Source organism: Zootoca vivipara, chromosome 2 (genome assembly GCF_965207765.1).
Source record: "Zootoca vivipara chromosome 2, rZooViv2.hap1.1, whole genome shotgun sequence".
Classification (NCBI taxonomy): Eukaryota; Metazoa; Chordata; class Lepidosauria; order Squamata; family Lacertidae; genus Zootoca; species Zootoca vivipara.
The window spans coordinates 113,153,909-113,181,818 of NC_142584.1; the positions used below are offsets into that span (position 1 = coordinate 113,153,909).

At 44.6% G+C, this 27,910-nt stretch overlaps 2 protein-coding genes and 1 non-coding gene across 3 annotated transcripts in view; 1 reads left to right on the forward strand and 2 right to left on the reverse strand.

Annotated features, from left to right (window-relative positions):
* Positions 1-548: 548 nt before the first annotated feature.
* Positions 549-27,910, reverse strand: part of LOC118081219 (uncharacterized) — a 34,810-nt gene continuing 7,448 nt past the window's right edge. The window contains exons 6-8 of the mRNA XM_035107558.3: positions 6,518-7,339; positions 5,790-5,907; positions 549-3,808 (exon numbers count right to left, since the gene is read on the reverse strand). Coding sequence (XP_034963449.2) covers positions 2,001-3,808; positions 5,790-5,907; positions 6,518-7,339 — 2,748 coding nt within the window. The 3' untranslated portion in view covers positions 549-2,000. The remainder of the gene's footprint in view (positions 3,809-5,789; positions 5,908-6,517; positions 7,340-27,910) is intronic.
* On the reverse strand, positions 10,432-10,504 carry TRNAV-CAC (transfer RNA valine (anticodon CAC)). Its single transcript has one exon. It is a non-coding gene; the product is annotated as a tRNA-Val (tRNA).
* Positions 16,109-25,486, forward strand: LOC148687088 (zinc finger protein RFP-like). Its single transcript, XM_088664115.1, has 6 exons — positions 16,109-18,542; positions 20,506-20,601; positions 21,810-22,040; positions 22,897-22,919; positions 23,415-23,533; positions 24,342-25,486. The coding sequence occupies exons 1-6, from the start codon at positions 18,117-18,119 to the stop codon at positions 24,869-24,871; spliced, it is 1,425 nt and encodes a 474-aa protein (XP_088520241.1). The 5' UTR covers positions 16,109-18,116; the 3' UTR covers positions 24,872-25,486.

The window sequence follows — 27,910 nt, forward strand, 5'->3', positions numbered from 1 at the left end:
GCTGTTGGATATTTTTTATTTTTTATTAATAGAAGCAATTTAGCTCAGTCAGTAGAGCATCAGACTTTTAATCTCAGGGCTGTGAATTCCAGTATCACACTGAGGAAGATTTCTGCACGGCAGGGGGTTGTCCAATATGATCCACGTTGTCCCTTTTACGAATATATATATATATATATATATATATATATATATATATATATATATATATATATAATTCTAGTTACAGGAGCAATATAATTCAATAATGTACCTGGGATTGAAGCAGGGACCTTCTACATGCAAAACAGATGTAATACCACTGAGTTATAGCCCTTCTCTAAACAGCTGCAGGGACCCTCCCATTCACAACAAGGAAAGATTGCAGGGGAAACAGTTTCAAAGGAAAGTAATCAAGCCTAAAGGAAGGAAATTGCAGTGGCTGCTTCAACTGCCTTGTTCCTTTCTGTGGTTAAGACAAGGCAGGTGCTGGTTTAAGAGAACCCTCCCGCCTTCTGCTGGACAAAACACAAAGTGCAGCACCAAAAAGTAGGAAAAGGGAGACAAAATGCAACAGGTGCAAAAGGCAAGTTTATTCAAATTCTATACACCAATAGGGAGCTCACTCTCCAAGTGCAAATCCTTACGTAGCCAAAACAATACCATCTTTGCAAAAGAGGGGCATGTTGGCAAGTTCAGGGGAAGCAGGCAAAAACATTGGGGTGGGGGAACCCCAAAAGCAGCACGGAAAGGTCACTGGTTGCAAGATACTCCGTTGCAGGTGAAAAATGGAAAACTGGGAGTGGGAAGAGATGTAATAGAGTATCCTGGAAAAGGGGGTGTGGCTGGATGGGACACCAGACAGGCGCACTCCCCATGGCAACATTTTGGGTGCCTGGATATGCATCCCAATGCACTTCAAACACTAGGGTCTTTGAGTGCCAGCCTCTTTACCAGGGATGGGGGGGGAAGAGAATTGATAAACAGTTGCATAAAAGAATTACCCCCACAAGCAACTTTGGCTTCTACCATCCTAACAGTTGTCCTTGTGAGAGCAAAAGCTTTTTCTGGAGCTAGCCTTTTATATCTCATAAACCACATGTCTGCTTTTTAATCATTCTGTTTCACATAGTAACGATATAGCGTAAATCACATCCATGCTTGATGGCAAAATCAGCCCAACAATGCTTATGGCAACTGATGAAAAAGAGATAGAGGATCGAAGAACAGGCGTGTCTGAACACTGCCATTTTGTACAAGTTCAGACAACTCACATGATGATGGTTATCAATAAAAAATTCTTCTGACAATCACAGCTTTGCTCTTTTTTTTCGTCTTCTTGTTTCAAGGAGCAAGTTCCTAGGCCTTAGGAAAGAGTACTGGAGAAGGCTTCCAGAAACCTCTAAGTGAAATGGTACACTAATGGATCCTAAAATATATAAAAATGTAATAGAATATATGAATTTGCAAAGTCCAGTTCTTAATAGAATCTGCCATGGTTGCTGTATCTGGGATATGAAGGAATATTTTCCCCATAGCAATAACATCCCAGTTCTAGAAAAACCCATGTGATTAAGTGGGGAGGCTTTGCCTTTGTTAATAGTGCGGACGGGGAATCTGTGCCTTTCCAGAACTTGCTGGACTACAACTGCCTCACTGTGGCCATCCTGGCTGGGGTTGATGGGAACTGTAGTCCAATCACATTTAAAGGGCCATAGGTTTCCCACCAATTTGAATCCTTGTGATTGCCAATAAAAACAAAACTAATTCTTTAAGGTCATCCCTTGGAGGAAAGTGTTTCCATAGTCTGCAGAGCATATATGCTATCCACAAACCTGGTTTCTCTCCTAATGGAGTATTATTTATTTAAAGCCACCAGCTTCTATGGCCCCCAACAAGAGCACGGTAAACACAAGGTATATTTCGTTTTTAAAGGTCCAGGAAAAAAGGAAAAGGTAAGGGATGTGAAAAGAAGCAGATTCAATATCAATTTTTTTCCAAGTTCTCGTGAGAACTGATCTCTAGCTGAAACTTTCCTTGCAGCTGGAACATTTATAGGGTTTCTGCCCTGCCTGGTCACTTATGGGCGCTAAGAGATTGGGACGCCTGACGATGTTTCGCCCACAGTCTGAACACTGATACGGTTGAACTCCTGTGTGGACGCTCTGATGAGTAAGGAGGTGTGAACTGTTCCCAAAAGTTTTTCCACAGACCAAACATTTGAATGGCTTTTCATCCACACAAGTCCGTGTGCGTTTGACAAGATCCGAGCTGAAGTAATTGCTTCTGACGCACTCCGAACATTTTGACGCCTTCTCTGCCTGGTCTGACCGCTGCCTGAATGTTTTCCCACATTCAGAGCACCTACAAACATCCTCTCCCAGGTGAATTTTCTGATGCCGAAGGAGAACAGAGCTTGAGGTGAAACTTTTCCCACAGTCTGAACAGATGTATGGCCTCTGCCCTGTGTGGATTCTCACATGGACAAGAAGGTTCGACCTCCTATCAAAGGTTCTCCCGCAGTCTGCGCATCTGTAGGGCTTCTCTCCCGTGTGAATTCTCTCATGCAATACAAGGTGGGAACTCCACCGGAAGCATTTGTCGCAGTGGGAGCATTTGTATGGTTTTTCTCCTGTGTGGGTTCTCTCATGCGATTTAAGATTCGGGACATTTCGGAAATTTTTCCCACAGACTAAGCACTTGTGTGGCTTCTCTCCTGTATGGATTCTCTCATGAATAATAAGGCTCTGTCTCTGGCTAAAGCTTTTCCCACAGTGGGAACATTTATGCTGTTTCTCTCCTGTGTGTACCTTTTGATGAGCGATGCGCTGCAAACTGTTTCTGAAGGTTTTCCCACAGACCGAGCACTCAAACGGCTTCTCTTTGTGGGTTCGTACGTGTGCCACCAGTTCCAAACTGACTTCAAAAGTTTTCCCACAGGCATAACACGCAAACAACTCATCTGCTGTGTGGGTCTTCTCATGTTCAATGAGTTCGGATTTCTGGCCAAAGCTTTTCCCGCAGTAGGAGCACACCCCTGTGTGGATCCTCTCATGAGATATGAAGTGTGAGCTCCAACTGAAGCACTTCCCACAGTGCGAACATTTATACGGCTTCTCACCTGTGTGGATTCTCTGGTGTACTTTGAGGCCTGAGCTGTTTCTAAAGTTTTTCCCACACACTGAGCATTTGTAAGGTTTCTCACCGGTGTGGGTTCTCTGGTGTTTAAGGAGGTCTGATCTCTGACTGCAGCTTTTCCCACACTCGGAACATGTGTAAGGCTTCTCTCCTGCAAGGAGCCCCTCTTGAGAGTTCCAGCCAAAGGTATTTCCACAGTGTGAGCACTTATGTGGCTTCTGTCCTGTGTGGGTTCTCTCGCTTTCGCCGCAGTGGGAACATTTGTACAGTTTCTCACCCACATGGGTCCTCTCGTGCGTCACAAGATCCGAGCTGCTACTAAAGCTTTTCCCACAGTGCCAACACTGGTAGGGCTTCTCCTCTGCATCAACACTCTCATGCATAGTAAGGAGTGACCTTCCCACAAAGTTTTCCCCAAATTTGTCATATTTTGCCTCCTCCTTATCCTGCTGGATGACGGGTTCATTGGCATCTTTGCAAACACTTTGTTGGAGAACAAATGGATCCATTCCATTTTCTTTGTGGTTTCCATTCTGTCTTTCTGCTACATGTTGGTTCTCATTAGCATCATGCTGATGCAGGAAATCCTTCTCTATGGCTGTTTTCAGCGATGTCTTCAGCCGCTCCAGTTGCTCGGGTCTCTCCAGCAACGGATTCTGATCCTCGCTTTTCCTGAGCCACCCACCACCTTCTGGAAGAAAGGAGAGAAGCCAGACAGGAATCAGGCATTGGGCTAAAATTAAGGAAGTACGGTAGGTAACAAAGCACAAACCACCTTCAATGCTCTCCCATCAGATGTCAAGGAGATGAGTAACTATATAACTTTTAGAAGACACCTGAAGGTAGACCAGTAGGGGGAAGCTTTTTAATGCACAATTCAAAGTGTTGGTACTGACCTTTAAAGCCCTAAACGGCCTCGGTCCTGTATACCTGAAGGAGCGTCTCCACCCCCACCATTCAGCCTGGACACTGAGATCCAGCACAGAGGGCCTTCTGGCGGTTCCCTCATTGCGAGAAGTGAGGTTACAGGGAACCAGACAGAGGGCCTTCTCGGTAGTGGCACCCGTCCTGTGGAACGCCCTCCCAGCAGATGTCAAGGCAATAAGTAACTATTTTACTTTTAGAAGACAACTGAAGGCGGCCCTGTTTAGGGAAGTTTTTAATGTTTAATGCTGTACTGTTTTAATATTCGGTTGGAAGCCGCCCAGAGTGGCTGGGGAAACCCAGCCAGATGGGCGGGGTATAAATAATAATAATAATAATAATAATAATAATAATAATAATAATATTTATTGTCTTTTTATATTTGTTGGAAGCCATCCAGAGTGGCTGAGGCAAATAAACAAATAAAATTATTATTATTACTACTACTACTCATCTCTTTCCATCTGCTCTGTGGTGTCCTTGGGAAATGGGTAACTCCTCCTGCCCCCTTCAATGTTCCACTATAGAAATCTACTCCTTCTTTGTGGAAGAAGGCCTCAGAAACCCAGGTTGCATGAACCATCAGGAATGTCACGACTCCCAGGCTAGCTGCCAGTGAAATCAGAGACGCAGAGAACTTCTGATAGTTCTTTAATTTAATTCAACAGAATACACAGAGAGACTATGGATTATGCTCCCTTCAGTCTTGAGACGTTGCTGAGAGTACCCACTCCACCCCTTGCAGCACTTCCTGGCTTCCAAACCCCTCCTTGCTGCCTATAGTGGCAGAATCATAGAGTTGGAAGAGACCACAAGGGCCATCCAGTCCAACCCCCTGCCAAGCAGGAAACACCATCAAAGCATTCCTGACAGGTGGCTGTCAAGCCTCTGCTTAAAGACCTCCAAAGGAGGAGACTCCACCACACTCCTTGGCAGCAAATTCCACTGTCGAACAGCTCTTACTGTCAGGATGTTCTTCCTAATGTTTAGGTTTCTGTCTCCATTTAGCCTTCAGCACTAAGATATGAAGGGATCGCCTGGTCCTTGGAGAAGGAGGGGGTTCTACCAGGCTTTCAAGTGACGTAGTATCCACTGTCTGCTGTACTGTTTCTCCCACATCTGAGTCCTGTCTCTCTGTTCAGGACTAGAGCATCTGCTAGCTTGCTCCAGTTCCTCATCCTCCAACTCTTTGCTGCTTCTTCTGGGGTGTGTCCTGTTCACCACCACCACGAATCTGGGTCCATAGTATCTCCATCCTCCTCCTACCCAGACACCTCTTCAGGTAGAGGGCCCCACCACTCCTCCTCATCTGCCCAGATCATCAGAATGCCTGCTTTTGTGGGTTGGCATCATGGTTAAGATCCTAGGCCAGGCCTGGGAAGTTCCAGATGAAATCCCCACTCAGCCATGAAGCTAACTAGGTGTTACAATGCTGTTCAAAATTGACTCACTTTTAGTCCAAGTGCATCGTTCTCAATTAGGGTGACAAGTCACCTTCTCCACCTTTTATCTCCTGTCCCCTACAGAAGAAATAGGCCCTTTATTTAACAAAGGCCAGACTGGGCAACTACCAATGCTCAGTCCATCTGTGGACAGTTTTTAGCAATTACTCATTTCTACAATGGTCCTCAGTCCTGTGGGGTGTGACTTAGATATGGGAAGACAAGTCCATCAAAGTGAGAAAGCCAGAGACTAACTTGCTTTGGGAACCCCCAGTGCTCAGGGAGACCATCCCCAGAGAAACTTACTCAATATATTCACACTCCCATCAGCCTCCTGTTCAGCCTGTGTGAAAAGCAGCATCATTGTCGTGTTCTGGGGAGACTGGTTTGCCTTGGGGAGATTGACAAACTCTTCTTCTGTGATCTGGAGAGGTGAGGTTAAGAGAATCAGTTTAAAGTGACGTTAAGAGGCAGGCAAAATGTTTTAGGCAGGCATATTTAAGTCTTACAAGGACTTCTATTATCCCACCTCTTGTGTAGAAAAGATACAGAGAGGGAGAGCATTTAAGAGCAACTTACAATGATTAAAAACCGCTGCCAGTCCGCCTGTAGTTCTTGGATAACTTACAGAATTGTAGAGTTGGAAGGATCCCTGAGGGTCATCTAGTTCAACCCCTAACAATTCAGGGATGTCCTCAGAACCCAAATGCATGATGGAAACCATTGCAAGGGTCTGAATTAGATGCCCCACAGAGTCCCTTCCAACTCTACAATTCTAGGATTCTATTAAACTGTATTTCATCAGAGATGATGGGAGCTGTCCTACTTACTCTCTTCCAGCTACTGAGCAGCAGTACCAGGCTACTTCTCACCCCCCAATTCCAAGGCACTCTCATATGCCAAACTAAAATAGCTCCTTCTTGCTGGCAACCAAGCCACCGGCTTGTCAGGGTGCACAATTAGGGTTTTGTGGATGTGAACACAAGAAGACCCAAGAGTGACTCAAGGACACCAGTTTAGAAATGTTGTCTCACCTGCGTTCCCCAGCTGTTGGCCTCTTTCTGCCTCAGAAGGAATTCCTCCGCCATTGTCACTGCTTGGGCACAGCTCCCTGGGTTACGTTCCCTCACCCAGCTCTGCATCTCCAGTGGCAGGACAGCCAGGAACTGCTCCAGGGTCACCAGCTCCAGGATCTGCTCCTTGGTGTGTGTCTCTGGCTTCAGCCACTGATGGCAAAGCGCCTGGAGCTGCCTGCAAAGCTTGTGAGGCCCATCAGCCTCTTGATAGCAGAGCTCACGAAAACACCGGCGCTGCCTCTCCACCTCGGCACCATCCCCAGACGGAGTTCTTGCCTTCTCCTTCCCACTGGGAGTGGCATTCAGATTGGTCTCATGGTCCTCCTGCGCTTCCCCAATGAGTTGTGGCTGGATTTGGGAAGCACACAAAGATCTGGGCCACTTTTGGGGATCCAGTTTTCTTTGGGATAGTAATTGAGATGTTTTAGGACCACACCATTGCCTCAGCTCAGGTACTTGTGGGTTTCCCCCTTCTGAATACGTGGTCTGTAGTGTATTGAGGAACTCCTGCAACTGGGCATCCCAATTCCTTGATGGCCCTTCATCTGGTTCCTGTTTCACATTTTGCTCAGTTTTCTCAGAGAGAGCTTCCTTGATCATTTTTGGAAGAGCCTCCCCTTCCCTTCCCTCCCCTGGGTCAGGACCTGCCACATTCTGCTGCTCCATTTTGATTTCAGGTTCCATGCCCTGCTTTAGCAGAGATCCACCAGTCACTGTCTCTTGCGTCACAGATGTTTCCTCCCTGGGGGACTGTTCTTGTTGTGCTGTTTGCTGCTCTCTCTTTCAGCACCAACCCTTGAGGGAAGCCTCAGCACTCTTGCTAAATCCTTGAAGATCCATCAGCTCAAGAGACCAATCCAACTGTGAGATATCAGCAGAACACACTCATCCATCAACACTATTTTCAAGTGACACAGCAAAGCATCTGAACCTTTCAGCAACTTGAGGGAGTCTTGAGCCTTCTGCCGCTATGGAAGAAATGTACATAGAAGAAAAATAAGAAAAATATTGTAATGCGGGTGAGAATGCATGGGAATCTATTAATGAATGCAATGCAGTCATGCAGTTAGTTTCTTCTTCAACCTCCAAAATTCAGATCCGATTTTCAAGCAAACAACCTCCCCACTCCTACAAAAATACTAAATATATGTTATGTGTTACCTTCCCCTCCCAGCCACTTCCATTAACCTGTGATCACAATCAAGGTGATGGAAACCTTCATGGTACATTTCTGATAATGGCAGTTAGATAAATGCAGGTGCTTTAGACCAGGACACTTCCCTGCAGCCTCTATTTATCATGGGGAGCAGCTATATATATATATATATTCCTTGCATGAAGAAGATATTGGGTTCAATCCCCAGCATCTCATAATTCAGATAGTAGCACCAGGAAAGACAAACACGTGGCTGCTGGACGAGGCCAATGGCTTTCCTAGTCTAATATTCTGTTCTCTCAAAACACCCATGTCATCCAGCCTTCTCAGTGATACTTCCCTCCTTTTGGAATGCTCTCCCTGGTGAGGTGCATCTCCTTCCCACCACAAATCAATAACTTTCAGAAGGAATTTTAAAACATTCTTGATCCCCCAGGCATCTGATGGGTAAAACATACTATAAAGCTTGCCAGGAACTGCATTACCGGTAGCTGTGAGGACGTGCTATTGTTTTAAAATCTCTTTAGATGCTGTTTAGATACTCTTCGTGCTTTAAAATGTTTCAAAAGTATTTTATTTATGTTTTAAGTTGCATTGCTCCTTTGCAGCAGCGCATATACAAAAAAATCCCCCTCGTATGAATTTTGTCCTATAGCAGGGCTTCCAGGTAACCAAGATTGCAAAAGAAGAAAAGGCGATTTTTAAAAACAGATATAAAAGCCACCTGGCAAAACCCTGCTCTCTCTCCCCAGTGCCTCTCTCGCTCACCTGTCTTTCTAGTCCTCTGCATTTCACTCGCTGGGGATTTGCAACCCCCTCAGTCCTTCCCAAGCTGCAGAGACCGAGAATAGAATGAAAGAAGCTTCTCCTATCCCAGGGAGAGGACCGGAAAGAAAAAGCCTTCACTTTGGCATTTCCTCTGCTCACGTGACCGTGACCGCTCTAGGCTTCAGAGCTCAGTGGCCTTAACCCCTTCGAGTGCGCGCGGCTGGGCTGCTGCGAGCTGCGTCCCGCTAACAGTCAAAGGAGCGGAGCGATGCGTAACTTAAAGAGCCTGCAATTACTTTTAAGTTTGCAAAAAAGGTGTATTCCTTTCGTGGTGGTTGCATTTGGGGTGACTCTGCTTTAAGGCTTGTGCTCTCTCTCGCTCTCTCTCTCTCTCACACACACACACATTCTTCTTAAGATGCCTAGCCATAGCTGCCAAGTTATCCCTTTTTTTAAGGGATTTTCCCTTATGCTGAATAGGCTTCCTCGCGAGAAAAGGGAAAACTTGGCAGCTATGTGCCTAGCCCATCCAAGATGATTAGCTTGGGTTGGTTGATACACTTTTAAATACTTTTTTAAAATGAGAATTTGCTTTGTTCAACAAATGCAGGAAAATCCCTCTTCTATCTTCTTATTTTTCTTTGGCGATCACTCATAGCCAAATAAGATTGTCTTCCATAAACATGGTTTTAAAAGTGAGTCCGTAAGTGACTGTGGAGACCAATTCTGGATCCATATGTTCTTCCACAGTGGGGACATAGGTTCTGGGCGGGAGTTGATTACGGTGATGGTTTGCCAAGCGTGCCTTCCTCTTAGCGTGTTTCTCCCTTTCGTCCTGAGTTCAAGCGTCTTCAAAGTCCATGACACCTTTGGTAAAGGCTGTTCTCCAATTGGAGCACTCGCAGGCCAGTGTTTCCCAGTTGTCGGTGTTTATACTACATTTTAAAAGACTTGCCTTGAGAGAATCTTTAAACCTTTTTGGTTGACCACCAGCATTACACTTTCCATTTTAAAGTTTGGAAGTTTGGAAGATGATGGTAAGGCATCGGAACAACATGACCAGTCCTACAAAGTTGATGTTGAAGAATCATTGCTTCAACACTGGGGATCTTTGCTTCTTCCAGTCCACTGGCATAAGTTCGCCTGTCTTCGCAAGTGATGTGTAAAAATTTTCAGGGACACCGTTGATGGAATGTTGGAGATGGAGTTTATAAGTGGTCCATGTTTCACAAGCGTGCAGTACAGTAAAGTTGGTAGTACAATAGCTTTGTAAACAAGCATTTTGGTTTCTCTGATAATGTGCCGGTCCTCAAACAGGAGAAAGCTTCAGTCGCAGAGCTCAGGCGATGCTGGATTTCAGCATCAATGTCGGCCCTTGTGGAAAGGTACTTGCCCAGGTAGGAGAAGTGATCAACACTTTCCAACATTACACCATTGAGTTGGATTTGTTGCACTTCAGAGGGGTTGTTTTGTGCTTGTCGGTGCAGCATTTGTTTTTTTGAATTTTGAGTGATAGGCCAAGTTTTCCACAAGCTTCTGTGAAGATATTTAGGATGGTTTGGAGGTTATCCTTGCCAGTGGTGGGTGGAGCCAGAGGTACAAGTGAGTGGCACAATTCATGTGAATTTTACGTTTGGTCAGCAGGCTTGTTTCTGCACTAAATAATAATTGCTTATTCAATTGTATTAGTTACAGGTGGTAGCCGTGTTGGTCTGATGTAGTTGAAACAAAAAAATTAAAAATTTTTCCTTCCAGTAGCACCAGAAGTGTGCATGCACACGAAAGCTCATACCTATGACAAACTTAGTTGGTCTCTATGGTGCTACTGGAAGGAATCATTATTATTATTATTTTGTTTCAATTGTATTATACTTTCTTTGCCTTTGGATGCTGTGAGCACCATCTAGAGGAGCAACTGAAAACAAGCTCAACAAATAAAGAATAAAACTGTTTCTGCCTGGTTTCGAACCAGGGACCTTTCGCGTGTGAGGCGAACGTGATAACCACTACACTACAGAAACTGTGCTGTGCCTTGGTTCCCACCCTCCAGCTGAAGACCAGCCTTTCCTGTGTCAATCCACCCAACCTGCACCACTGATAGTACAGGATGCTGAGCAATCGAGGAGAAAGAACAACATGAACATGAAGGAAATTAAAAAACAAGAGAAACTTAAAAACAACAACAGAGTAGATTCCAAACCCCTAGACTCAAACTGTCCCCTGAGATATCACCATTTCCCAGGGTGGATAAAAATAAATTATAGATGAGCCCCTCAGGTCGGAAGGCGTCCAACATGCTAACATGAACATGAGTTTGACCAAACTACGGGAGGCAGTGCAAGACAGAGGTGTCTGGCGTGCTCTGGTCCATGGGGTCACGAAGAGTCGGACACGACTAAACGACTAAACAACAAATATATATGGTAAAAGGACCCCTGACCATTAGGTCCAGTCGCGACCAACTCTGGGGTGGTGGCGCTCATCTCACGTTATTGGCCGAGGAAGCCAGCGTACAACTTTCAGGTCATGTGGCCAGCATGACAAAGCCGCTTCTGGCGAACCAGAGCAGCGCACAGAAACACCGTTTACCTTCCCGGTACCTATTTATCTACTTGCACTTTGACATGCTTTCGAACTGCTAGATTGGCAGGAGCTGGGACCGAGCAACAGGAGCTCACCCCATCACGGGGATTCGAACCGCCAACCTTCTAATCAGCAAGCCCAAATTGGATTTTTAAAATAAAATGCTTTTGGAGGAAAAATCATTCTAAATATAGTTTTCCATTTCAACAGGAAATAAGGATTTCTTTTAAGTTTTTCATGTGAGCTAAAACTCAATCTAAGTTTTTTTTAAAAAAATGTTTAATCACATCTGTTAACAAACATTGATGCATATGCTATAATGTTATTGTTTTGTATTGTTTTAGTTAAATAAATGGTTTAAATTGTTATTAAGGAAATGATTATTTTTCTCCTTTCAATAAAGTACAGCAGAAAAGTTGTTCAAATATAAACAGTTAACTTATTAAATCTCACAATAATTTCATGATTATCTTTGTTTAGTCGTTTAGTCGTGTCCGACTCTTCGTGACCCCATGGACCAGAGCACGCCAGGCACTCCTGTCTTGCACTGCCTCCCGCAGTTTGGTCAAACTCATGTTCGTAGCTTCGAGAACACTGTCCAACCATCTTGTCCTCTGTCGTCCCCTTCTCCTAGTGCCCTCAATCTTTCCCAACATCAGGGTCTTTTCCAAGGATTCTTCTCTTCTCATGAGGTGGCCAAAGTATTGGAGCCTCAGCTTCACGATCTGTCCTTCCAGGGAGCACTCAGGGCTGATTTCCTTAAGAATGGATAGGTTTGATCTTCTTGCAGTCCATGGGACTCTCAAGAGTCTCCTCCAGCACCATAATTCAAAAGCATCAATTCTTCGGCGATCAGCCTTCTTTATGGTCCAACTCTCACTTCCATACATCACTACTGGGAAAACCATAGCTTTAACTATACGGACCTTTGTCGGCAAGGTGATGTCTCTGCTTTTTAAGATGCTGTCTAGGTTTGTCATTGCTTTTCTCCCAAGAAGCAGGCGTCTTTTAATTTCGTGACTGCTGTCACCATCTGCAGTGATCAAGGAACCCAAGAAAGTAAAATCTCTCACTGCCTCCATTTCTTCCCCTTCTATTTGCCAGGAGGTGATGGGACCAGTGGCCATGATCTTGGTTTTTTTGATGTTGAGCTTCAGACCATATTTTGCGCTCTCCTCTTTCACCCTCATTAAAAGGTTCTTTAATTCCTCCTCGCTTTCTGCCATCAAGGTTGTGTCATCTGCATATCTGAGGTTGTTGATATTTCTTCCAGCAATCTTAATTCCGGCTTGGGATTCATCTAGTCCAGCCTTTCGCATGATGAATTCTGCATATAAGTTAAATAAGCAGGGAGACAATATACAACCTTGTCGTACTCCTTTCCCAATTTTGAACCAATCAGTTGTTCCATATCCAGTTCTAACTGTAGCTTCTTGTCCCACATAGAGATTTCTCAGGAGACAGATGAGGTGATCAGGCACTCCCATTTCTTTAAGAACTTGCCATAGTTTGCTGTGGTCGACACAGTCAAAGGCTTTTGCATAGTCAATGAAGCAGAAGTAGACGTTTTTCTGGAACTCTCTAGCTTTCTCCATAATCCAGCGCATGTTTGCTATTTGGTCTCTGGTTCCTCTGCCCTTTCGAAATCCAGCTTGCACTTCTGGGAGTTCTCGGTCCACATACTGCCTAAGCCTGCCTTGTAGAATTTTAAGCATAACCTTGCTAGCGTGTGAAATGAGCGCAATTGTGCGGTAGTTGCAGCATTCTTTGGCACTGCCCTTCTTTGGAATTGGGATGTAGACTGATCTTCTCCAATCCTCTGGCCATTGCTGAGTTTTCCAAACTTGCTGGCATATTGGGTGTAGCACCTTAACAGCATCATCTTTTAAAATTTTAAACAGTTCAGCTGGAATATCATCACTTCCACTGGCCTTGTTATTAGCAATGCTTTCTAAGGCCCATTTGACTTCACTCTCCAAGATGTCTGGCTCAAGGTCAGCAACCACACTACCTGAGGTGTACGAGACCTCCATATCTTTCTGGTATAATTCCTCTGTGTATTCTTGCCACCTCTTCTTGATGTCTTCTGCTTCTGTTAGGTCCTTACCACTTTTGTCCTTGATTATGGTAATCTTTGTACGAAATGTTCCTTTCATATCTCCAATTTTCTTGAACAGATCTCTGGTTTTCCCCATTCTATTGTTTTCCTCTATTTCTTTGCATTGCTCATTTAAGAAGACCCTCTTGTCTCTCCTTGCTGTTTTTTGGAAATCTGCATTCAGTTTCCTGTATCTTTCCCTATCTCCCTTGCATTTTGCTTGCCTCCTCTCCTCCGCTATTTGTAAGGCCTCGTTGGACAGCCATTTTGCTTTCTTGCATTTCCTTTTCCTTGGGATGGTTTTCATTGCTGCCTCCTGTATAATGTTACGAGCCTCCATCCATAGTTCTTCAGGCACTCTGTCCACCAAATCTAAATCCTTAAACCTGTTCCTCACTTCCACTGTGTATTCATAAGGGATTTGATTCAGATTGTATCTTACTGGCCCAGTGGTTTTTCCTACTTTCTTCAGTTTAAGCTGGAATTTTGCTATAAGAAGCTGATGATCTGAGTTACAGTCAGCTCCAGGTCTTGTTTTTGCTGACTGTATAGAGCTTCTCCATCTTTGGCTGCAGAGAATATAATCAATCTGATTTCGATGCTGTCCATTTGGTGATATCCATGTGTAGAGTCGTCTCTTGTGTTGTTGGAATAGAGTGTTTGTGATGACCAGCTTGTTCTCTTGACAGAACTCTATTAGCCTTTGCCCTGCTTCATTTTGAACTCCAAGGCCAAACTTGCCAGTTGTTCCTTTTATCTCTTGATTCCCTACTTTAGCATTCCAGTCCCCTGTAATGAGAAGAACATCCTTCTTTGGTGTCATTTCTAGAAGGTGTTGTAGGTCTTCATAGAATTGGTCAATTTCACTTTCTTCAGCACCGGTAGTTGGTGCATAAACTTGGATTACTGTGATGTTAAAAGGTCTGCCTTGGATTCGTATCGAGATCATTCTGTCATTTTTGAGATTGCATCCCATTACAGCTTTTGCCACTCTTTTGTTGACTATGAGGGCCACTCCATTTCTGCTACAGGATTCTTGCCCACAGTAGTAGATATGATAGTCATCCGAACTGAATTCGCCCATTCCCTTCCATTTTAGTTCACTGATGCCCAGGATGTCGATATTTATTCTTGTCATCTCATTTTTGACCACATCCAGCTTACCTCCACTCATGGTTCTTACATTCCAGGTTCCTATGCAATATTTTTCTTTACAGCATCGGACTTTCCTTTCGCTTCCAGGCATATCCGCAACTGAGCGTCCTTTCGGCTTTGGCCCAGCCGCTTCATCAGCTCTGAATCTACTTGTACTTGTCCTCCGCTCTTCCTCAGTAGCATGTTGGACGCCTTCCGACCTGAGGGGCTCATCTTCCAGCGTCATAACTTTTATATGCCTGTTGTCTTTGTCCATGGAGTTTTCTTGGCAGGGTTACTGGAGTGGCTTGCCAGTTCCTTCTCCAGGTGGATCACGTTTAGTCAAAACTCTCCACTATGACCTGTCCATCTTGGGTGGCCCTGCATGGCATAGCTCATAGCTTCTCTGAGTTATTCAAGCCCCTTCGCCACGACAAGGCATTGATCCATGAAGGGGTCATGATTATCTATGTACAACCAAATCAGTAATTTTTGATATAACTGTAAAAAACTACTCCGAAAATTTATTATTCCAGAATAATAATTATTCTGGTTGTAAATATTAAGATTATACCAGCAAGAATGAGTCTTTCTGTAATAAATAAATAAATGATTTAAATCAAGTCTTACTGACTAGTGATTTAAATAATTTTAAAATTATTTTATTGGGTTTAATTATTTTAATTAATTATTTTATTGGGTTATGCAAATTCAAATGCAAATACAGATGTGAATACAAACAAAACAAATTATACAGACAAATAACAAGAAAAAGAATAGAGGAAAAGGACAAAAAAAGAAAATTATACAAAAACAAAGACAACGCAAAAAATTAGTTACATAAAGATAATACAGAATGATCATAATTTGATTTCTGTCAGCCTCACAAACGTTCATTTCCTATAACTGCAACAAATTATCCGTATTTCAATCTATTCCTCATCTTGGTATAAGGAGACATTTTCCCGTTTACAGATTTATTCTAGACACAGCCAAATTTTGGTTGCTGAACCATGATTCAATAGGTAAGTATTTCAGCATTCCCATTCCTCCTGGACTATTTTATTAGACTTTTTCCTTAGGGCTTCAGTCAACTTCGCAAGTTCCAAGTACTCACTCAGCTTTTTCAGCTATTCTTCTCTACTTGGTATATGGCCACTCTTCCAGTACCAGGCTGTTATTACCCTAGTCACCATCACTGTGTAGAAAAATAGTCTTATTCTTCCTCTTGGGATATTATCAGTTAAGATCCCAAGAAGGAACGTTTCCGTTTTGGGGGGAAATGTAATCTTCATTTCCTCATAGATCGTGTCACAGATTTTTTTCATCTCTGGACACGACCACCACATAAATCTAATTAAATCTAATCCGCCCTGCCATTTCCCCTCCAGTGGCACAGAAGGAGGGTGCTGAGCCCATAGCCCAGAGATCGATGGATCAGAACCATCCTCTGCTCGGCAGCAGTTGCCTTTTGCTCATGCCTCAATGTAACCTGCAAGCACTTCCCCAAGAATTCACTCCAGTGAGGCTGGCATGCATATTTATTACAAGGAAAGAAGGGGAATTATATATATATATATATATATATATATATATATATATATATATATGTGTGTGTGTGTGTGTGTGTGTGTGTGTGTGTGTGTGTGTGTAATATATATATATTACAGATCATATAATTAAAAAGTCATTGTTTAAAATCTAGGAGGAGTATAGGGATTTATTAGAGCCAAAGACACCCTGGTGGGCTTCACCGATGGAAATGACTGCAATGAATAGTTGGTTCAAAGAAGGGAAGTGGTTAACTTCTCAAGAATTAATAACGAAGGAAAAAGATCAAGTTATATTAAGACCATATCAACAAATTAAACAATATTGTGCAAGTTGGTTACATTATCTTCAAATGCAGAGTTTATTTAAAAAACATAAAGAGATAGGGTTCATGGGAAAAAAATCTAAATTGCAAGACCTTCTAGTCGAAAATTCCATTAAACCATTAGTGAAAATATACAATTACTTATTAGAGTGGGAATTAAAAGACGAAGAAGTGAAATGCGTAATGATAAAATAGGATCAAGACTTAGGCAGGCCAATTTATAGATCACAATGGGATGAATTATGGAAAGTTAATGTGAGGTTTATGTCTTTATGTTTGTATGGTTTCTGATTTTGTATTTCTTGATTTGTTTATGTTTTGATTATTGTACATTTTGTTTATTATTTACTGTTTGTTTGGTATGTATGTGTGTTTGTATTTTAAGAATCTAAATAAACTTTTTTTAAAATTTCAAAAAGAAAAAAGAAAAAAAAGAATTCACTTCAGTGAGTCCTGCCCCACCCAATGGGCCCTGCGGTCCTCACTGCAGCAGATGGTCCTTCGGTTTCCCAGGAGCCTCTAGTAAGTAGATGGGAGTGTGAGGCCTGGGCCCTGCCCCCTAGGCCGGCCAGTGAAGGCCTTGTAAGAGAGCAGGCCCTGCGGTCCTCACTGCAGCCGATGGTCCAGTCCTACTGCTATAGGTGTCCCTTTAGAGCTGGGAGTGTGAGGCCTGGGCCTTGGCCCCTAGGCCGGCCGGTGAAGGCCTTGTAAGGGAGCAGGCCCTGCAGTCCTCACTGCAGCCGATGGTCCAGTCCTACTGCTATAGGTGTCCCTTTAGAGCTGGGAGTGTGAGGCCTGGGCCTTGGCCCCTAGGCCGGCCGGTGAAGGCCTTGTAAGGGAGCAGGCCCTGCAGTCCTCACTGCAGCCGATGGTCCAGTCCTACTGCTATAGGTGTCCCTTTAGAGCTGGGAGTGTGAGGCCTGGGCCTTGGCCCCTAGGCCGGCCGGTGAAGGCCTTGTAAGGGAGCAGGCCCTGCAGTCCTCACTGCAGCCGATGGTCCAGTCCTACTGCTATAGGTGTCCCTTTAGAGCTGGGAGTGTGAGGCCTGGGCCTTGGCCCCTAGGCCGGCCGGTGAAGGCCTTGTAAGGGAGCAGGCCCTGCAGTCCTCACTGCAGCCGATGGTCCAGTCCTACTGCTATAGGTGTCCCTTTAGAGCTGGGAGTGTGAGGCCTGGGCCTTGGCCTCTAGGCCGGCCGGTGAAGGCCTTGTAAGGGAGCAGGCCCTGCAGTCCTCACTGCAGCCGATGGTCCAGTCCTACTGCTATAGGTGTCCCTTTAGAGCTGGGAGTGTGAGGCCTGGGCCCTGCCCCCTAGGCCGGCCAGCGAAGGCCTTGTAAGGGAGCAGGCCCAGCAGTCCTCACCGCAGCTGATGGTTATGGAGGCTACTCTCGGGTACAGTTCAGAGATTATGTTTGAATGAATTCGGTGAAGTTTGTTCACCCAAACTAGCTTATTCCAAGCACTAGAGAAAGTGCAGCCCAGACTGTAATACCACTCTGCCCCCAACCCCAGCCCAGACCCTGGAGCTGAGCAGGGGCCCAAGATGCCCAGGCCAGGAGGGGAGGGCAGCTCCCTAGCTGATACACAGCTCTTCCCTCAAGGAGGTGTATTTTAGAGCAGTGTTTTTCAACCTTTTTTGGGCAAAGGCCCACTTGTTTCATGAAAAAAATCAGGAGGCACACCACCATTAGAAAATGTTAAAAAATTTAACTCTGTGCCTATATTGACTATATATAAAGTAATTCTCCCACGGCACACCAGGCAACATCCACGGAACAGTGGTTGAAAAATGCTGTTTTAGAGAAGCAGAGGCTGTTCCTCCACGATGCCAATGATTTACTTGACTATTTATTCATAAAAGAATTTACATATTGCCCTCTGCAGGCAGTGGACAACAAGAGAAACAAAGTGAAAGTTTGCTTTCTCCTTGGTGCGAAGGAGCCATGGCTGCTGCTGGGGATCCCGTCCAGAGTCTCAGTGATGAAGCCACTTGTTCCATCTGCCTGGAGTATTTCAAGGATCCAGTGACCATCCCAGAATGTGGGCACAATTTCTGCCGGTCCTGCCTGATCCAGTGCTGGGGGGAATCCAAGGCAGAGGTTTCCTGCCCTCAGTGCAGACAAAGAGTCCCGAGAAGGAGCCTCATCCCCAATCGGCAACTGGCAAACTTCATAGAATTAATCAAGGATCTCAGAGATCAAAGAGAGAAAGAAGAAGAAAGAAAAGGAAGAGTCTGCGAGGAGCACCAGGAGCCCCTGAAACTCTTTTGCAAGAAAGATGAAGCTACAATTTGCATGGTGTGTGACAAATCAAAGGAGCACAAACACCACGAGGTGATTCCTCTGAAGGAGGCTTTTGAGGAATACAAGGTAGGAGATCCCTGGATTTTGAGGAGAAATAACTCAGGATTGTTCTTGGGAGGTTTTCAGCAACTCTTAGGTCTGAAGTAGGCATGGCAATAATTGCCTGAACGTGATCTAAATGCTTGTTTATTATGTAAATAGCAGCCAAGGAGAACAAGGGCGTACCCACCACGGGGCAAGTTAGGGCAGCTGCCCTACTCTAGAAGCAGGGCTGGTGGGCAGAGGCGGAGCACAGCCCGGCGGAGCGCGAGTTCGCCATTCCCACCGCGTCGCGCCGCACCCTCCCTCCAGCTCCCCGGCGCGCCCTCAGGCAAGGCCAAGCGCGGCGGGGAACCAGGGAGCGCGGCGCGGTGGGCGGGAATGCCGAACTCGCGCTCCGCTGGGCTGGGCTCCGCCTCCGCCCACCAGCCCTGCTTCTAGGGAGGGGCACAGCCCGGCGGAGCGCGAGTTCGCCGTTCCCGCCCGCCGCGCTGCACCCTCCCTCCAGCTCCCCGTCGCGCCCTCTGGCAAGGCCAAGCACGGCGGGGAACCAGAGAGCGCGGCGCGGCGGGCGAGAACGCTGAACTCGCGCTCCGCTGGGCTGGGCTCTGCCTCCACCCACCAGCCCTGCTTCTAGGGAGGGGCACAGCCCGGCGGAGCGCGAGTTCACCGTTCCCGCCCACTTTGTGGCCCCTCCCCTTCCGTGCCTTGGCCCCTCCCCTTGCCCCACCCCTAGTTTTGATCCTGGGTACGCCCATGAAGGAGAAGCTTGGGTTGGGAGGATAGAAGTTCAATTCTTCCTCTCCTTGCCAGGTGCCAAAGGGAGCTCCCTTTGAAATGCAAATGGCAGATTTGTGTTGGGACCGTGGCAGGGTGAGAAAGGATCAACAAACACATACACACATACAAGGCCCCAAGCCTCCTGTGTACATAATAAAAACATTACACATTTTAATTGCACGTAAGTCCATGTCTTCTGCAGCTGGCAGGATGCCACTTTAGTGCCCTGCTAAGCAGCTGACAACATGGGCTCAGCTGGAGGGACGGACAGCCAGGATCTGGCCCCCTAGGTGCCTGTTGGCAGTGTATTCTTCAGCAGTGGGCTGAATACCCCCCCCAAAAAAATCTGTAAGTGCTGTACTAAGCGCTGCTGCACTCACTCTCTGTGGATGACTGAACAGCTGACATGACCAAACAAGAACAATGATATGAGCCTCAGTGGGCTGAGTGGCAGTTTACCAGTTACCAGTCTCTAATTTTGTTGTATTCCCAAGATTAATGTATAGCATTACACTCTATTATTACTACTACTTAATATTATTTGTATACCGCCCTACACCCGCAAGTCTCAGGGTGCTTCACAACATAAAAATCGCATTACTGTATAGAAACACAAAATGCATAATTAAAAAAAACAACCAATATCAACCCAATAATACCCCCCTCCCCAACATATTTTAAAAGGCATTGGATATCATTCAGCCAAAGGCCTGGTTAAGAGGAACATTTTTGTCTGGCGCCTAAAGGTGTATAATGATTATAAGGTGTATAATTATACGTGTGTGTAATGTATGTGAACCTGACAAATATGGTCCATGGTAAATCCGGCAATGGAAAATTTCTGTGCCCCCCTTCCCTTGATGCCCTAAGCACGTGCTTACGGGTATTTTGCTTAAATTTTGCTTTTGGTCCAGTGTGTTGGACCAAAGTTGAGCTGTTCTAGAAGCTCTGCAAACGCCATCTTGGCAGTCAAGCTAGCCTCACAATTAATTGGTAGTTGTTTCATCAATGTGCTCACATATGCTTATATTCATAAACTAGGAATTTCTGAGGGCAAGGAAGACCTGGAACATTTCTGTGTTGTTTGGTATGATTTCATTTCTTATGTGTCAAATTCAGATATACCAAACACTCTTTCCCCAACAGTTTCAACTAACCTTCACAAATACTCTCTGTCTCTGTCAAACCTGAGATTTTGTTTCCTCTTTAGGGAGAGATCTGTAGCTGCCTGAAGATTCTGAGGAGAGAGAGAGAAGAAATAATGGCCTATCAAGCAGACCTGGAAAAGGAATGCAAAGACCTCCTTGTAAGTGCCACTCTTATTACTACCGGTAGGGAGTCAGGACTGAGAAGGGATGGAGAAATCTGTCAATTCCAGCCTCTCCCTGTCTCTCATTTTTCCACAGTAGCATGTGATTAAGAGGGGGGAAAGTCCTCATGAAAATTCAACAGCATTTTAGTGTGAATTTTCCCATACACACACAAACATTGGGGAAAATGCATTTTTATACATTATATATATGCATATATATATGCATTTTCCCCAATATATTAAACAATATCTCAAAACAATCTTCTGTCATTTTCCCCTTCATACTTCTATGTAATTTCATTCATAAATGCATTTTATGCATACTTTACCCTGGAATGTTCATTTTTTTGTACACATCCCCTGACTAGGGCAACACTGTGAAATTCAGAGGAATGTTAAATTCAGAGGGTTGCTGTACAGTGGTACCTCGATTTACAAACTTAATCCATTCTGGAAGTCTGTTATTAAAACGAAACCATTCTTAAACAGAGACGCGCTTTCCCTAATGAGGCCTCCTTCCACCCTTCGGATTCCATTCTTAGACCAGGGTAAAGTTTGCAAACCAGGACACTACTTCCGGTTTTGTAGAGTTCGTAAACCAAATTGTTTGTAAACAGGACTGTTCTTAAACCGAGGTACCACTGTATTTTAGTCTGCATTCCTCCCCGCCGGAAAGTGGTTATGAGGTAAGTTCACCTTTGAATGCAAGCAGAATTGAATTTCTTCCTTCTGAGGAAGCCGAGCTCTACTGAACATAAATTAGTTGTGTCATCCTGATTTACCATAAAAATGTTAATGAAAGGCCATTCTAAGCACTGGTGATGAGTTCTGTTTCTGTTGCCTTCCTACTTGTGGAAGTGAGTAGTTCTAAAAGTGAGGAGTGTTTAATGTCCATGGAGGCTCCCTTAATATTTTAGAACTGTGATTATGCCAGGTCCAAAAATGTGCAAGGAACCTCCATGGCTAGAAAAAAGCTGCTTGCTTTAGGCAAACTGGATGGCAGCAGAAAGGGCATTGCAGAGGGCATCCCATTTACTTTAATGTCTGAAGAAGAGAGCTCCTTTTGCCACTGGAAGTCAATTTCATGTCTATGGAAAGTTAGAAGGGCCTCCTTGCGGAGTTCTCATGTCGCTCCTTGTGATGTTCTAAAGACTGACAGTATTCCAGAATCCTCGTTTCCTCTTTCTACCTGCTTCTTGCAGAAATTAACAGAAACTGAAAGGCAGAAAACAGCAGAGACGTTCCGACAACTGCGCCAGTTTCTGGAAGGAAAAGAAAAACATCTGCTGAATGAGATAGAAGAGACAGAGAAGGAGATTGCAAGAAGAAGGGATGAGCACTTGGCCACACTCTCCAGAAATCTCTCCTCTCTTGAAAGTATCATCCAGGAAATGGAGGAGAAGCGCCAGAAGCCAGAGAGTGAACTCCTGCATGTAAGACCATGGCAGGAACAGCCCGAAGCTCCACTCCAGGGCAAGGCTGTCTGCAAACCTTTATGGGGCTCAGCTTATGCGGCTTCTAGCCAGGTTTCTCATGTACAGGAGCAAGAGAACTGATGTAGCTTGTTCCCCTAATGCAGACTGGTGGTGCTGATTCAGTGTTAATGGAGCAGAATGTGGATTTCTCTCTCCAGAATGACACCCCAGATTTTCCAGTCCTTTCCCCCTTTCCCCCACCTTCTCTCACTCAGAGTCAGTTTTGTAATGGTAAATGGTGGGTCATAGGACAACCACCCACAGAAACAGTTTTCCATTGCTTTAGGGGCTGATGTGAAGCCAATAGTACAGAGATACTCACAAATGTCACCCAGCGCTAATAGCCACTTGTAGTAACAGATCTTGCAGTTCCTTCACGCTAGTATATAATAATTAAACCGAGGTATGACTGTACTGATGTCTGAACGGCACAATGAAATGTTTGTTAGGCGGGAGATTTTTAGCACACAAAACTGGATGCACATTAAAAGGTTAAAACTGAAAACTAGGTATGGGGGGATTCCACTGAGCCCACACTTAAAGATGAATCTGCCTCATTTGCGCTTTATGCTCAAGAAGCAGACTGAATCACAGCCATCCATCAACATTTGCAATTCTCTGGATTTTCCAGTGCAGTTCTCCAGCCAAGTAATATGTGCAGCAATTGATCAAATTATAGAAAATTGCTTTATTAATTGTGTGTATTAGGCAGACTGACATCAGAGAGCCAGGATGCATCCATTCCAGGGTCTGAAGGGCTCTTCCCAGTGTAGCCTGTTATAGGCAGTGATTTCTGTCCTCTTTTTCCCTCTAGGATGTGAGAAGCACCTTGCAGAGGTAAGTGGATCCTGCTCATTTCCATTAGCATCACTCTGTGAGGTCAGAAAAGGTCCAGGACCCTAGTACATAAAACCTGGCCCTCAGGGGTCTGCCTTAGGAGAGGCTGTAAGGCTCCACACCTTACAGCATTTGATAGGTAAGCATCAGATCTCTCTTTTGCTTTGTAGCACCCTTAAGGGCTGCCACATGGAAGATGGAGCAAGCTTGTTTTCTCCTGTTCAGTAGAGTAGGATTTGAACCAATGCATACACGTTGTAAGGAATAAGATTCCAATTCAACATCATAAAGAGCTTTCTGACAGTGGAAGGACTCCTTCATGGGCTCTCCTTCATTGGGGGTTTAAAAGCAGAGGTTGGATGGCCATTTGTCACGGATGATTTAGTTGAGATTCCTGAATTGCAGGGGGTTAGACTAAATGACCCTCAAGGGCAGATTCAGCTCTGCGATTCTACGATTTTATGAATGGCCTAACATTGTTTTTCTTTTCACCAGGTATGAAAAAAGAGAGAGGTTGGAGAAGACACTGGATTTCCCTCCAGAGCTGAAGAAGAGGGTCTTGGAATTCTGTAATATAAGCCCTCTCTTGGAACGTGTTAGGAAGCAATTCAAAGGTAACGAAAAATGGCTGTAAGAGTTTTATTTGGGGTGTTATAATTAGTCCAAAACTGAGCAGCATTGCATTGTGTTTTGTTCCTGCCACAGACAGGGGTATCCCCATGATGCCTGCCTTCTTGTTGCTGCAGCCATCATTTAATTTTCCCCAGGATACCGCATAAACATTGTCACTCTGGTGCATGGAGGGTCAGAGGAAAGAAATGGTGTCTGCCGCAAAGAGAGGAAGGATGAACCAAAGTGCATAGCAAAGCCAAGATTTTCTGCCTAATGTGTATCTGTTTACAATTATGCAGAACTACTTTTTTCATTTGTTACCCATCTCCCTAGTCTGGACTGGCCCTCATGGGGGTTCTCAAACTCTGAAGGGCAGTATAAAAGGGCATTTTGAAACACCCTGTTCCCCTCTTTGCCTTCTACTCAGGCTTGTCTCCCAGCAGTAGAACAAAGGCCTGATCCATCTCCTGGTGGGTCTGCCCTGACACTCTCCTCCTCAACTCTAACCATATTCAGGGCACAAAAGGCCCATAGCTGTTCTCTTAATTCTCATCCCCCAAACCTCTGAAGCCTTGAATGCCCAATTTACACAGAGTCTCAGAGGAGGGGAATTTATCTCCTCTCCTCTCCTGCTCTCTCTCACTCCCCCTCATTCTGATGAGAGTCTGGAGGAAGGAGAGGAATGTCCCAATACTGGATGCAATATCTGAGAGGGAATATGGTTCCTGGGGTGTTTCTTGGCTCACGATGTCAGTCTCTGACTCTCGGCTGACTGCCTCTTTTCTCTTTCCCTCAACTTCTCCCCAACAGCAAATGTCACTCTGGATCCAGACACAGCCCATCCCTTCCTCATCCTGTCCGAGGATCGGAAAAGCGTGAGATGTGGAGACAAAGAGCAAGACCTGCCCGACAACCCTGAAAGATTCAATGAGCAGCTTTGTGTGTTGGGACGTGAGAGATTCACAACAGGCAGACATTTCTGGGAAGTCACTGTGGGAAGTGGGGAATGGTGGGCTGTGGGGGTTGCCAGAAAGTCTGTGAAGAGAAAGGGCCTCTTCTCCTTAGGTCCTAACTTCAGTCCTGAGGGGGGGATCTGGGCTGTGGGGAAGTGGGGAGATGAGTACTGGGCCCGCACCTCCCCTGATTACTCTCTTCTGCCCCTGAGGGGGAAGCCCAGGAGAATCCGGGTGACTCTGGACTGTGAAGGGGAATGTGTGTCTTTTTCTGACGCTGACTCAGAAGCTGAACTCTACACATTCTCAGGAGCCTCGTTCTCTGGAGAGACCCTCCTCCCTTTCTTTTATCTGGATGACATTAAAACCCACCTCAGTATCTCCTGAGCAGACTAAATCTGCCTCTCAGGCCCAGTTGGGAGTTTCTTTCCAGACCGGAATGACAGGTATAAAGACCAACAGTTTTTGGGTTGCCCTTTGAGAGGATTCATTCCAGTAATGATCTGCAGAAGCAGCAAAACAGACAACAATTGTAGGCTCCCCTCCCCTGCCTTTCCCTCGTAGCAGACAGTAACACTGTAACAGTTCCAATAAATAATACCTCAATTGGAATTCACTGAATTTATCTTCAAACAGGCCTTTGGCTGATTGGCATCTAATGCCCTTTTAAATGTGTTGTGGGAGTGTGGATTATTGGTTTGTTCATTTCTTCCTCTTCCTCCTCCTTTTCCTCCTCCTTCTTCTCTTCTTCTTCTTCTTTAAAAAATAGTTTTTATTTGGTTTTACAAGTATAAAGTTATAACATTATCTAATACACTCAAATTTAGAGATTTCTCTTAATCAAGACTTCCCACCATCCTCTCCATGGGTCCTATTGTCATCATTTTCAGCTGCATATTATTTCATCATCTATATTTTAAGTCCATGTTATCCAACATATTTGTTACAAGTGTTGTTAAAATCCTTAAATAAATTATAAATCTTTCCCATTCTTTCTTAAAACTCTTGTCTTCTTGGTTCCTAAGCCTTCCGGTCAGTTTTGCCTTTACAGAAAAACTGCTAAGCAGTGTTTTCCCCAATCTTCAGCCTCAGACACCTCTAATTCGTTCATTTCCTTTCCACGCAAAAAGTCCAAAAGGGGCTCTTCAATTGTTACTATCACTAAATATCAAGAATATTAACCTTCCAGTCTAGTACAACAACTTTATCTCCACCCGCTCCCATGTGAATTTTGTGGTGTTAAAGGAGAATGGAGCTTGAGGTAAAACTTTTCCCACAGTATGAACAGTCTCAGCCTTGTGTGTACTGTATACTTATATGGATGAGAAGGATGGAATTCCTATCAAACGTTCTCCCGCCGTCTGGGAACCTGTGTGAAATCTCTCATGCAATGCAAGGTAGGAACTCCTCCAGAAGCATTTGTTGCAGTGGGAGCATTTTTATGGCTTCTCACCCGCATGGGTCTTTTCATACGATTTAAGATAAGGGACATTTCAGAAAACTTTCCCAAAAGACTAAGCACTTGTGCTGCTGTGTAGGATTAGATTTTTATGCTGTTGCATCACACTGTTGACTCATGTTAAGCTTGCGGTTTGCTAAGACTCCTAGACCCTTTTCACATGTACAACTGGCAAGTCATGTCCGAATACACCCTGGGGGCCCCCAGCAACCCCCGATATGAGACAAACCTCTCCGGGGATCCTCCAGTGTTGCGCTTCCCCAGGATGGCCATCAATCTTCATCCCGGTGCTCCCAGTGACACAGGTCGGCTGATCCTGTGCACTCTGTTAATCAGCAGAGATAGCAGTAACGATTGGAAGCATGAATGTGAGCATCCTAAGGATTTATTAACCAATATTTACAGAACAGATCATAATGGCGTCTGCTTTCTTCTTCAGCCGCAGACAGAGAGAGGAACACAGTGCAACAGCACAACATAATGGAAGAGATAATACGTAACTTCTGTCCTCAGACTTTCCCAGCTCAGGAAAATAAACAGTGACATGTGACATATCAGCAATGGGAGGAGTGAATTGCTAACAAGTCAGGTGTCCTTCATCTTAAATTTGTGCTGTTCCTGCCTAAGTGTAGAACCAGACATTTGTCCATATGGAAATTCATTCTGTTAGGGGGGGCCCAGTTCTCCAATCTGTTAATGTCATCCTGAATCCCGATATAGTATTCTATGGCGTTAACGATTTCTCCCAGTTTGGTGTTACCTGCAAATTTAACCAGCATCCCCTCAAATACCTTCACCCAAGTTGTTTATAAAGACGTTGGAAAACAACGGGCCCAGGACCCTGCAGCACCCCACTTGTCACTTTTTTCCAGGATGATGAACCATCATCTTTGGGGTCAGTCAGTCAACCAGCTACAAATCCACCTAAGAGTAACATATGGGGCTGGGCAGATTATGGACAACACTACTGGTTCCTTTTTTCCACATTCTATTTTTATTGATACTCATCCAAAGATATTCAAAAGTTTATACACAGTGCAAAGTATATTCTTTTAAAAAATCTAATCTAAAAAGAAACAGGAGCAGGGAGAAGGAAAAAAGAAAAAGAAGAAAAAGAAAATAAAAAGGGAGAAATAGAAAGAGACAGAAAGACTTCTGACTCTCTGCCAAGTAAATTTAACAACTTGTTCAAAGGATTCACTCAAATTGACATCCAATCATTCTATTTTCTATAAGTCAATATTGTTTTCAGTCTTCAGATCCAGATATTGCAAGTTCACTCTCTTTCACGCAAAAAGCCCACAAGAATTTTCCAATCCTTAATAAATATCAATTGATTTCTTTTAAATTCCCACCCTTCTTCCTCCCAAGAGAGCCCAGGGTGGCAAACCAATGAGTAGCCAAGGAACACAAAACACATTTAAGCCATTTAAAAGCAGTTTAAAAATCTGAAAACATTTTACAACACCAAAAGGTCATTGTTAACCTCTCTCATTCAGGTTACCCACATGCCAACATTTTTTAGAAGATGGCTATCCTATCTCCCCTCAGTCTCCTCCAGGCTAAACATACCTAGCTCCTTCAACCCTTTCTCATAAGGCTTGGTTTACAGATCCTGGATCATCTTGGTCGCCCTCCCTCCTCCTCTTCACACGTTCCAGCTAGCTTTCTGGGGAACTCCAGCACACAGGTGGCACAACGTTAAGAGGAGCCTGCTGGATCAGTCCTGGTCCATCCAGCCCAGCATTTTTATTGCCTTATATAACAAAATACAGTGGTACCTCGCAAGACGAAATTTAATTCATTCCACAAGTCATTTTGTCTTGCGAAAAATTCGTCTTGCGAAGCGTGGTTTCCCATAGGAATGCATTGAAATTCAATTGATGTGTTCCTATGGGCAAAAAAAGTCAGAACGAAGTCAAATTTGGTTTACACAGTGTTTATAAAGTGCTCTGTAAAAGCATAAA